The sequence below is a fragment of the Homalodisca vitripennis genome, chromosome 1, assembly GCF_021130785.1.
Source record: "Homalodisca vitripennis isolate AUS2020 chromosome 1, UT_GWSS_2.1, whole genome shotgun sequence".
In the NCBI taxonomy this organism is placed as follows: Eukaryota; Metazoa; Arthropoda; class Insecta; order Hemiptera; family Cicadellidae; genus Homalodisca; species Homalodisca vitripennis.
The window spans coordinates 24,521,782-24,534,799 of NC_060207.1; the positions used below are offsets into that span (position 1 = coordinate 24,521,782).

Sequence of the window (13,018 nt, forward strand, 5' to 3'; positions counted from 1 at the left end):
TGTTGAACTGCTGAAGTTGTAGACTGGTAGTAGTCCTCATGGTGTTTTCGGGGTGCGCAAAAGGCCCTTGAGGCTTAAGTGCATGGCAGTAGGCCGCCCCAAGAAAAAAAAAAAAAAAAAAAAAGTGAAATATTACTTATGAAATCCCTTTATTTTGGTGACCATCTATAACTTTTCCTTAACCAAACGAAGACGATGTTTATGTAACTAAGTACTCACCTCGGATTGGATACTTTTGTTTCTATCTTAGCCTCCTGATGATACATCAGTATGTAATGGAATAACAGTAAAATTTTCTTCACTATTTCCCTTATCAATAAAATCATTTATTCATTTCTCTCAAACCTGTATTCTGTTATCAGTACTGATTTTTAACTTACCGCATGTATTTTCTTCACATGTGCCGTCATAAAAAAAATGGATAAACATTCTGTGTTAAGATGACTCAGTATTTAAGCTTATCATTGGATTTTTCTTGTTACTTAGAAAAGTATATCTATTTAGTATGGTAGATTTTTTCTCCTATATATATTGCAAAAATTCTTTTCTATATCTTGCCTAAACATTTTCTCTTTAGGTAATTTTATAATAATATAAATTCTTGGATAATACCTCTTTCCTTTTTATTACCTCTTTTGTCCAACCTTTAGGAATTTTTTCAATGTTGTAGTTTTGATAACCCATAATAGAACGACAGAAAAATATTTTGTTTTCCAAATAAAATCAATATGTCTTACTGAAGCAAAAAGAGAATGCCTTCTGCGAAAATTGAACACTGGTACCTTAGATCATAGGTGTTAACTGATAGGTGCCTTATCTATCTAAACCTCTAGTGAATAATGATAGATATTAACTCTTTATATTACTGATAAAGACTTGCAAATAATTTGTGCATGTCACTGTAGGAAATTAATATTTTTTAATCACGGTTTACTTCTTAAAACTGCCAGTTGATCCCTTATGTCAACATTACATATGGTTATGCCGTCTTAACAGAAATAAATGCATCTTGGTAGAAAACCATCTAACGTAATTAACCTTTAATATATTATAGTTAGAAAGATCACTTTTCTTAATAGTTTGTAACACTTCACAAATTACAATGATCACAGACTTCTAAAAATTAAAGTAACAAATACTTATACATTTTCATTATCATAGTTTAAATTACTTTCTATAATTTGGTTATTATTATTTTCACTATGATATTGCATTTCCGAAATAATTAATTCATTTTCATTGCTATATTCTAAAATGAAATTATGGGTTTAAAATAAAAATTCTGGGATAAAATCTTGCTAAATATCTTGTAAACACAGCATCTACTGTTGTTCTGTATCTTGTACTTAAATTTATATCGTTTGAGGTTTTGACATTTCTTTAGCAAAATGTGTATTAAAATCTGTTTTTACCAAATTTATTTTTTAAACCAATACAAAGTAACACCTAATGTAATCGAGTAAAGGAAAACCATTTTCTTCCAGGATTAAATTACACTACAGTTTTGTTAGCTAGAAAAGATCTAATTAGTTTATTTTAAATCTCGTCAGGACAAAACTAGTAGTGAACTGAGATAGGAATGTTAACCGTGCTGAAATTCAATTTAAAATCTGATAAACATACATTTAGAGCCCGCCAAAAAAAGTACTCACTTCAATAAAGTCCACACACTGTAAAAATCCTCTGTTTACCCACAAGACCTAACTTGCAATACTATGTTGTATTATACCAAAGTACGGAAGTCATAACAGGGTTTCACTATAGTATATACTTTTGACAAGATATTTCTCTTTTTCAAAGAATCGATGAGAACATTATGGATCTGGATATTTTTATACATTAACACAAATGATATTAAAATAATACACAGCATGTAGTTTTTATAAAATCTCATTCTTTATTCAAAAGCAGAATGTAATCAAGACATTATATTCTACCATTGGGTATTGGTAGAACTGCCCCATTCGTTGGCACCAGTTGGTACAGACCAGTCACCAGTGTCTCCCACCTAAAACAGAAAATAATAATTCAGTTCTGAATAAGTTAAACCCTGGTAAATAGAAAATTCATAATAATAAGCTTTTCTTTAGATTTTGTCTTTTAAAATATAATCAAACCGTACCAGTTTTAATATTAACAAAAAGAAAAAAGGAATAAGTTCAATTTACATAGATCAAATTCACTTTGTCTTTTTTATTTTTCGAGGTACTTATCTAAGATTTGAGTTTGGTGGATTTCTAGATTTTGTTACCTATTGGTATGCTAGTTTCTATTTCTTAACTGTGTCCTCCCTCCACTCCTTTCAGCAGGCTAACAGTTTTCATAGATGTTTAATATAGTACTCAATAGATTGTCACCAGTTTAAAGTGATAAAAGTGAATTGGCAACACATTGACTCGCAACCCAAAATGAAGAGACAACTAGAATGTTCTCTACTCGTTGAAAAAATTGCACTGAAATCAAAAATATCTAATTATGTGTAATTTTATGTGTACTTTCAATCAGTGGACCCTATATATATAAGATTGTTTTCAATTAGGAACAATCCCTGGCTTTCAGCCCTAAAATTCAAACGTAACAAGAAAAATTGCTAATTCGATTTAAAAGTTAATTTCAGATCTTAATCCAAAGCTTTAACTACTTAATAATAGGATAAAATTGACAAAAATAATCATTGTTACAGCAGTATATATGTTTTAATACATCAAGTAATTTAATTACTATAACATTCTACTGTTTTTTAAAACACATGATTTTTTATTCATAGCTCACTATTTAAAAACAGACAAACCTATACTGTTCGTTTGTTTAAGGATAGGAAACTTTGACAGTGTTGTTCTCTTTAACAACAAAATATTTGAGCGAGTGCCTAAACTATGAATGATAGAACCAACAAAATGGTGTACTTCACGCAGTATGTATAACAGCTGTACCTGAGCGGGCCATTCCTCAGTGGCGGGGAAAGTGGTGGCTGCAGCAGGTTGAGTAGGGGGAACTACATCGTCAGCCCAGTTGGTATGTCCGGTGGCAGGCACAGGCACCTCAGCAGTTTCTGTCCAGGTCTCGGTCGGACTCACGTACTCAGTTTCTGCCTTGGGCACAACCACAGGAGCTACTTCCTTGGTGGCTTGCTCCTCTTTCTCAGCCTGAAATAAAACCAGCTTGATCATAGTCAAACTTAAAACATAAGCAATTCTATCTCTTCAACTTTAAGCATCTCTTTAAAATTGCTGACAAACAGTGTCATACCTGGTCAAGTGTTATACAAGTGTGTATATTACAACATAGACACAGATAACTCATACAAATGGCCTATAGTGGTGTAATAATCATGGCATTATTTTTAAATTTTTATAAGTGGAAAAACCAATTTTTGTGAATATTTTAAAATTAAATGTTTATATTGTATTTGTTTCAATTGTACTGTAAAATTGTCTTCATTGGTTAACAACTAACTTATTCTAAACAAAAACAATAATCTTGCTAATATTTCTTTGTTTACATTTCAACCCGTTGGATTCAGTAATAAAGCTTGTCATATCTGGCATAAAGCGGTGATAGGGTAGGACAAATGTCATTAACCCTTCCCACGAATATTACAGCAAATCTCATGTGATTAAATTTGCTCAACGTGTATGACAGGAATCGTAATTTAAGTTTGTTGATGTGAATTGTAGGTTGTAAAACCTGAGTTAAAATGCACTAATATGTAGACTGAGCGTCAGACAACTGTGCTCCGTTCATTGTTACTTGTTTACTGTTAACGATCCCAAAGTGGTTTTTGCAGCTACCAAACCACCATTTTGGAATATATACTGGCGGTGTTTTGACAGGTTTAACCGTATGAGAAGAGTGCCAGTGCAACTCTTTGAGACCGTAAACTTTGTTCCTGTGTTGAATTGTGTGTTAAAAGGTTCTCAAATTGATTACATTTAGTTGTAGGTGACTAATGAGAGTTTTATTTCTTTTTAACTGTGATTGTATCTATAGCTGACTAGTACTTAAAACTCAGAGAACCTTTTTAAATTGGCTACTTCCATGTTTTGTATTGTCATGCATTTTAATCTGTAAAATATATACAAATATACATTTTTTCATATATATTTGTCCAAAAATAAATTTTCAGACCTAAATTTAAATAGAACTTTAACAAAATTAATGTTTTTATTGTATTAGCAAGCTAGGAGGAAATAAAAAAAAATTATATTAAGCTTTCTAAGGGTTAAATCGGCTAGAATCGTAATGTACAGCATGGAAGCTACTTACAGCAAATGCACCTGGATGTTTTTGTTTTTAAGGGCCAAACACAAGTATTAAAATGTTGAATACTACACTAAAACAGTTTGTACAAATGATTGTTTGTCGTTATGATCAGGAAATGTTTGTTGCATTTGAAACTTTACAACAAACTACTGCAATGGATATTTTTAGTTTTTTGCATCGGTTATGTACAATAAATCAGAATTTGAGATTATATGAATACAAATTTATATTAGAAAAGTACGTATTTAAAACTTGGATTTGATCTTATTGAAAATTAAAAGAAAACTATCACGCTTAATGTACTTGAAAGCTAAATAGCATTAGTATCAGTTTTGCCAATATAATAGCATGAACAGGGCCACCATATAGGGGAAAAAATGCGCTTTCCCACCCCAGTCCTTGCCCAATCTGTTTGAGAAAATATAGAGCTGACCTGTATGGCATTCCCTGCTTGCAAAGTTTATGTTATATGATGTCTAATTGTTTATCACCAGCTCAGACTACAGGATGTGCCGGATACAGCTCGTTTGAATGCAATACGGTGATGAAATTGGTCCTGAGACTACTTTATGTAAACCAAATATACCTCTTCAGGATCCCTGTAGAAGAAGAGATCAACCACAACATTCCACTTCTTGTCTCGGGGTTCAGAACCTCGGAAGTAAAGCACTTCTCGAGCAAGCAGCCACCACATAAGTCCAATGGAGTGAGGAGACTGAAAAATCATTAAATTACTATTTATTTAGGGTCATGTTGGTATTAGTTAAAATAATGAAAAAAGTCATTTACATCATATGTGTACAGGAATAACTATTTGCTAATAAATTCTAAATTTCTAAAAATATAAGGGAAATTTAATATTTCCCTATTTAAATTCTATAAAATTCCTCTAATTGCAATGCAGCTAAGTTATTTTAAGTTTTAGAACAAGATTGGTAATTTTTTTTCTTAAACAAGCATTTTACTCAATTGTACTGAGTTTGTATCTGGACTGAAGAAGACTTCTTGTCATAAATCCCAATGTTGCCTATTATTGTGACTTGCCTTATACATTTGTAATGAAATATATCTTTGGTGAATAAGTATCCTATTCTATTGTAAAACCTCATTTTGGACAAATAATTGGTTTAGTAGCCAATATAAACCAGTTGTCATTCTTTCTCTGCTTTTACCTTATTGCTGCAAGGGATTGCAATGTCAACAAAGCGAAGTGGAGAGTCAGTGTTACAGAATGCGATGACTGGAATGTTGACATATGAAGCTTCAGTGATGGGCTGATGGTCAGTAGCCGGGTCGGTCACAACCAAGAGGCGAGGTTCCCTGAAGGCAGCCTGTAACACAAAGTATTGACGTTTACCTTTGGAACTGATTAATTACATATCTGTGTACAAATTACTGTTTGGTCGTTACTGTTTTTTATGCTGACCTGGATCTGGTTAGTGAAAGCCCCTGGAGTGAAACGGCCAGCAATGGGTGTGGCGCCTGTGTGAGCTGCAAACTTGAGCACAGCCCTCTGTCCGGTGGGCCTGGAGGAGATGACGAACACCTCACTGGGGTGCTCAATAGCAACAATGGCTCGGGCAGCCAACAACAGCTTCTCCCAGGTGCGCCGCAAGTTGATCACATGGATACCTATCAATGAGATTCATAAGAATTTTTAAAACACTAGCTTACTTTTTAGTGGTAAACACAAGCAATTATGAATAATTATACCCTTAACAAAAAATAAAATTGAAGTGCATCAGAGAGATTTAATTTTGTATCTAACAGAGAGCACACAAATTCTATATTAAACATCAGAATATACAATGTAGTAAAAGATACAAAGTACTTCTAAAGCTTATATTTATTCCCACTTCCTCATAAGCTTGACTACTTTAAAAATCAAAGTTGAGACCGCTTTAAAAATCATTTACCTTGAATAAGACAAGATAGCAAACGTTTAATTTCTCTACAATAGTGAAGACTAATATATAAACCATCCATCAACTTGACTACACATAATATTATATTTACTTGAAAATAGTTTTTATGGTTATCAATCAAAATTAGATCACAAGAACGAGTAACTTACACTTTTATTTATGGCGATCCCATATATTAAGGTGTAGCTTTTACGACAGCTTGAAACATTATAACCTAATTATAGTATTAATTAAATACAAAATTTGTCACTACATGAAAAATGATATACTTAATAATTTGATATACCAACCATCAGCACGCCTCTTGTAGACATACTGCTCCATCTGATAATCCACATTTTCAGTGCCAACGTGGGTACCAGCACATAACATTTTGGTTACATCCTCCTCTTTCAAACTCAAAACGTCTAGACCTCCAGACATCTTAACGCTTTATTAAGTAATGGAAAGCCTGAAAAAAGAAAATAAAATCATAATTTAAACTACCAAAACTTAGCTCTCATTAAAAATGTTTCACATTCACAATATTGCATTTTCATTGTATCTGTTGATCTAATTGTTATACAATTCTGATTGATTACATTTTATCGCATAGTTAATTTCAAGAGACGAACACTGTCGTCTCTCTTTCATTAATGACATTTTGGTGCTAGTGAGAAATGGTTTTGTACATATTCTGTTCCTTGTACGATTTTCAGAAGTTTGATGTTCAGAGTGCACTTTAAAGTAGAGTAATCACATTTTGTGTTCCAATGCACACAAAAAACCTTTTTTTAATTCTTTGTGTGGCAGCCATTGTTGCCACAACTCTATCTAAGTAGCATAATACGGTTGAAGAAGAGTTAAAAAAATTACTTTTTAACTCAAGAATTTATATCAGACTCTACAAATTTATATATCTTTTCACATATCCTGCTCAAAACTGGCCACCCAAATCTTCACTGTCCTATCTAATGGAATGTCTTAACCCTTAAAACTTAGTTTTCTTAGTGAATGAAGATAGTAAGCAGAGTCTGTGTCTTTACAACTCTAGCACTTCCATTGGATAGTTACATTTAATGAAAGCAAATAAAAATACATTCCTCATGATAGTACCTAAATTCAGCTTAGATCACGTGAGTGTTTGTTGGTATATTTTAAATGTGTATGTATTTACCTACTTGTATAGCCTAATAACAAATAGTAAACAGGGACAGATTGATCTTCTCACAACAAGAACCGATCGTCATAATGACGTGTAATTTTCACAATAAGACAGATAAAGTCAGTTCTTTCTAATAATGTAGTTTTTTTGGATTCTCTGTAAGAATATCTCTACCAAAAATAACTGACTTCGGATAATACCAAAGTTTCAAATTTAGATATTAACTTAGTACTTGCCGTCTCCACAACAATACTAACAAAGCACTGTTCTAATTTTTTACATGTTAACGGTGAACTTCAGCTGAAAGTATCAATGATGGCTGTTTAGTGTCAGTTTTAAGGAATATAAATATTACTATCATTTCCAAATTATGAAATATTACAGAAAACTTTTCCAACCTTTCTCTCTGTATAAAACTTCCTCGAATTCCAAGAAATATTTAATTTTAAAAATTAACTAACTTTTAAATTGGTCCAGCTATTCTCGAGATAAGCACTTAACAAACAGAATACGTGGGACACAACACTGCGTGAGTAAAATTTGTGTATTATTCCACTTGAACTATATTTGTGTAAGTTAACACAATATTGGATTTAAAAAATCCTTACAATATTTTTATAGTCATAAATTTATACTTATAATAAGGGGTTTTTTTCTGTAAAAATTTGATCGTTTAATGTTTTGAATAAACTCTTTATACGTGTTTATTTTTCACCCGATATCCATAAATATTATATGTACCGGTACTTCTTCAAGACAAAATATAAAAAGTACATCTTCCCAAATGATATTGCTGATTCCATTGAGACAAAATTCTTGCTATTCGCTTATGATAAAGGTTTTATTGTTTTGTAAATAGCTTGGAGGATTGTCATCGCCTTTAACTCAACATGCGGAAAATTGAAACAAGTGGTGCAATGGTGTGATACAAAATGAGGATTAACGGAAAAGTGTCAGAATTACCTTTTGTCAAAATAAAAACATATTTACTATGCTCAGTTACAAGGAACAACAATTTGGTGAAAAAAGTGATGAATATGAAATTCTTTGATGCTTTTCATCTAGGCCTACAGGTAAAAAAGTACCTGTGAATGGTAACGATGACATTGTTATTTAACATGACTTTTTACTAACTAGGCCTGCTCAAGACGAGATTATCCAAGGATGGCCTACTGAACCTAATAATGGAATCATTGGCTCAGGAGTTAGGGCAAGGGGACACCATGTAAACAGAGATTTATCATTTAGGCCATAATAGGCTTAACTCTAGAAATGAGGACAAGCTTCAAAGATTACCTCACCAAAATCAACTTCAGATAGCCTAATAATTGGCATGATGCATGAAACAAATTTTTACAATAAACTAAACTATTATGCATTCATTAAGTATTTTTAAGAAAAAAATCATGAGTGTTTGACCAAATTTAGCTAAGATATTGCATTGTTACTAAAAACTAAGTTATACCAAATCAGTTCAAAAAAAGTGCTGCCAGGATTATGATAAAGTGTCATAGGGATAAGTAATAGTTCATAGAAGTAGTTATTATAATTTTTATGTAACTTACTATAGTTAACATTATCCCCCAATATTTACTAGAAAATTTACACTTAAATTATTATTTGACTAATTATATGGTATTCGCCACGTGGGAATAACCTAACTCCAATATTTCAGGAGAATTTAGCTTTGTAAAGGATATTTACCCTACTTTCACGTTGGAAAAGCAATTAATCACTCTTTTTAAAACATTATGTTTAATTTAGTGTAGAAATATTTGCAACAAATTAAATAAAAAGCCCCAACACTTACGTTAGATAATGCCACAAGGAGTTTCCTTTCCAGATAGAAATAAAGTGGACGAAATGGGTGGGAAATGGTACTAATCGAAGAAGAAGAAGAAAACAGGTACACCAACAGGAAGTATTGTGTTGCGTACAAGAGACAAAATTTTGTACAAGTTAAATAATCGTTCGTCTGTAAAGTTATATAGTCTCATTGTATGCTTTTCTATTTTTGTATTATTTATTTTCAACGGCTTTCACAATTTATACATAAATGATTTTAAAGATGAACAATCTCTTAAATGTTTATGTTAATTAAGGTTAATGAACTTTGATTAACCATGTCCTTAAGATTTATCACCAAATTTACTTATTGTTTGTTGTATATAAACAGATTGTAAATAAATTAAAGTAAAAAAAAAAAAAAATCTCAAATTTAAAATATTTAAGACATATTTATAATAAGATTAGACATTTCAAGAAAAATATAAAATTAAATCTATACTATTTACAAAATGCTACTCTTTTGCGATAAATATGCATAAAACATTTTTAATTTATTGAAACATGTGTATTTGAAACGACTTTTTGCTATGAATGTGAAGACGGAAGAATAAAATTAGAAACTCATGTCATCTGACAGAATAAAGAAATAATATTGAACATGTTTATTTATTTATTTATTTATTTACATACGGTATACACCATTTCACATTTGTTATAGGTATTGTGAAAATACAAGAGGCTTGATATAAACAACTTACATAAATAGTTTACATGCATACATGCTAAAGCAAACAGAAGCAAAAAAATAAGCAAAACAAGTGCCAAATAACATCAACATCGTGAATAAAAAGAAAAATTACAACAGCAATATAGTTCATAAACAAGTGCAACATGAAGGTAGAACCGTAAAAAAGACTTAATTAAAGTACCGGTAGCGTATAAAATATAGAGTTACTTATATACTACTGAGACATATATATGCATATGAACAAATACAATACGAAAGAAAAAATAAAGATTAGCGTAGCCTATGTTCATTGATATATATAAAAAAATCACAAGAAACCATTTCCATTTAGCAAAAATATAAAACATGCTACAATACATGCAAATTTTGATGCTATTATAATAATATATGAACAAAAGTGTTAAGAAAATAGCAAGCAATATATAACATTCACAAGAAACCATCTCTATTTAGTGAAATATAAAATATGCGACAGTACATGCAGGGTTTGATGCCATTAAATATAAACAAAAGTGTTAACAAAAAAAAAACAAAAACAAAAAACAGCAAGCAAAATATAACGTTCAGTGTCAGAGTTTCACGTGTGGCCAGAGAGATTGTTACCATCATGGTGGTGTTGCCTTGGTAGTCTGGCGGTTTGTGCGCTTAAACTAGCATATACCGGCCGTGGTAAGTTAACAAGGCGTTGTTTAATTAAATGTGTGTTAAAAATTAACCATTTTAAATAGTTGTTTACAAAATTACACGCCTAAGACAAAGGTTTCAAGAACTCCATTTAATGTGATCTATGCCGACTTTTGTAACCAGCCGGTGAAGAATAAAAGTTAAGATGATAGTTTAACAACAACTTTTTAATATACAATAATTTTATAATCACATACTCAAAAATATGCCTGTACTTATCCTTTGATAGTAAAACGTTTGATAGTATTTGAGAACAAATTATTGAGAAAAATCTATGGGCCAACCCTTGAAGATAGAGAGTGGAGGATAAAACATAATGTAGAGTTGAGGCAACTATATATGGACCCAGACATAGTGGCCGAGGTGAGAAGTAGGAGAATGAGATGGGCTGGCCATTTACTAAGGAAGGAGGACAACTCCTTAGTCAAGAACGTCCTGGTAAACAATCCGGAGGGCAGAAGACCGTCAGGAAGGTCCAAGTTGAGATGGCGAGACCAGATCAGAAGAGACATAAGAAAACTGGGAAGAAGGGAAGAAGAGGCAATGGATAGAGAGATCTGGAGGCAGTGTGTTGGCGAGGCAAAGTACCACCTTGGGTACCAAGAGCCACGGCAGTAACAGCAGTAGTAGTAGTAGTACTTATCCTTTACAAAAATGTGGTTTTAATGAGATCTTAAATGTCCCAGTTATGAATTTTCAAAGTTTCTGTTTATCTGAAGTTTATAATTTGCTTTATGTGTCTAAACAGGGAAATAAACAATCTGATATTGAATATAACTCCAGTTATTGCAGCTTTGCTATTTAGTCTATGGTTAACATCCATAACCATGTATCTATTTTTTATCCTCGAGTAAAGCATTCGCGTTGAGACTGGCGAAACTACGCGTAAATAGTTGTGATGCAACGATTGAACTTTGTATATTTTTGCCGCCCCTACAATTCTGCCGCCCGTGGCATAGCATCCCCTCTGCCCCACTGTAGCTGCGGCTCTGACAACAATGATCGTTTCTTGTATATGATTCTGACCATATTTCGACATACCATGATGCTGAGTATATTTTCTAATTAACAAAGCACTTCCCCAGTGATTTATGTTATCAGAGTGATTTGTGGAGAAATAACAACTCAGGAACTTTGAATAATTGAGATCTGTAAAACGAGTTTCAGAATGCATAATATCCACTTACTACAAGCATATACAACCATATTTATGAGTGGATATAAAAACTGAATATATTAGTTATGTTGATCCAAGCTATTAGCGTTCAAAAGACTAATTCCGAAGAAATACTTATGTCAACTTAGATAACAGTTGTTAATAAGTTTATCATTGTACTTATTTGCTAAGCTAGCTGTGATATAAGTTTCTCAATTTTACAAAAAGCTCGGTCAACAATTTTTTGTCCCACTGACATTTTTGTTAGAAATGTGCATTTTTAGCTGCAACGTCAGCATAAAGTAGAGGCCGGGTTCCGATTAAAGCTGAAGATTCAATAATTCTAGTAGTTCGCTCGATTTGTTCGGTTCAGATGTCATTTTGGGTAGATGAGACTATAGTTGAACGTGGTCTGTGTTGGATGTTTTTTTCTAAGATTTGTGTTTATTTCCCTATACACAGCACAATCTTTATAACTCACATGGTGCTTCCCTCCGCATAACACACACTTAAGAAGAGTGTTCTTAGATTTTTAGCTAGAACTGGTGTTAAATTGCATTTAAAACATCGGGTAGGATACCAGCAGTAAGCGTAAGTATGTATATCCATACCTTTGACACCTTTTGCACTGGACAATATAATTTGTCTTACATGGAAGTTGAATTATAATTTTAGCGTTCAACATGAATTCAGCTTTAAAAATATTTTTGTTTTTATGTGCAGGTTCTAAATGTACAAAGTATATGGATAATGGATTCTTAGTTTTTTTTTGTTCTCTTTTTTTAAGCCTCAGCTACACAGCTATGTAGGCTTCGATGTTCACTGGTTTATCTCGTGTCTATACATGGTTGGCCCTCCCTGGGATTTGAACCCGTGATCTCTCAGTTAGAGAGCCGAGACTATAACCATTAGTCTACGGAGGAGGACATGGATTCTTAGTTTCAAAACTCCGTAAGTTAGCAACATTTTGAACTGAGCATCCGTAGATTTCTATAGCGGTTTTAATTTCAGCAGGATAATTTGAAAATACATATTTTAAACACAAATGTATAAGTCCTGTCCTTTTTTATGTGATATGTATGAGAGCTTACTTTTTGTTCAGTTAATTACCTATTAAATGACATGTATAACTCTCCTAAACTAAATTAAACATATAAACTTCCATGGCTGGCGTGTTTAATTTTATTTTGTTTCTACTAATCCATTAAAAAAATGAAATGTTCGTTTTGAAATACACAACTGATGGATGTGACCATACTTCTTGTATCAGATATGCTGATTCGACATACAAATTTTCTATTTTTCTTTCT

At 32.2% G+C, this 13,018-nt stretch overlaps 1 protein-coding gene across 1 annotated transcript; it reads right to left on the bottom strand.

Annotated features, from left to right (window-relative positions):
* Positions 1–1,874: 1,874 nt before the first annotated feature.
* On the bottom strand, positions 1,875–9,266 carry LOC124358457 (40S ribosomal protein SA). Its single transcript, XM_046810755.1, has 7 exons — positions 9,143–9,266; positions 6,479–6,639; positions 5,690–5,895; positions 5,436–5,594; positions 4,850–4,978; positions 2,934–3,146; positions 1,875–2,008 (listed from the first exon to the last, which is right to left on the bottom strand). The coding sequence occupies exons 2-7, from the start codon at positions 6,609–6,611 to the stop codon at positions 1,934–1,936; spliced, it is 915 nt and encodes a 304-aa protein (XP_046666711.1). The 5' UTR covers positions 6,612–6,639; positions 9,143–9,266; the 3' UTR covers positions 1,875–1,933.
* Between the last annotated feature and the right edge of the window lie 3,752 nt (positions 9,267–13,018).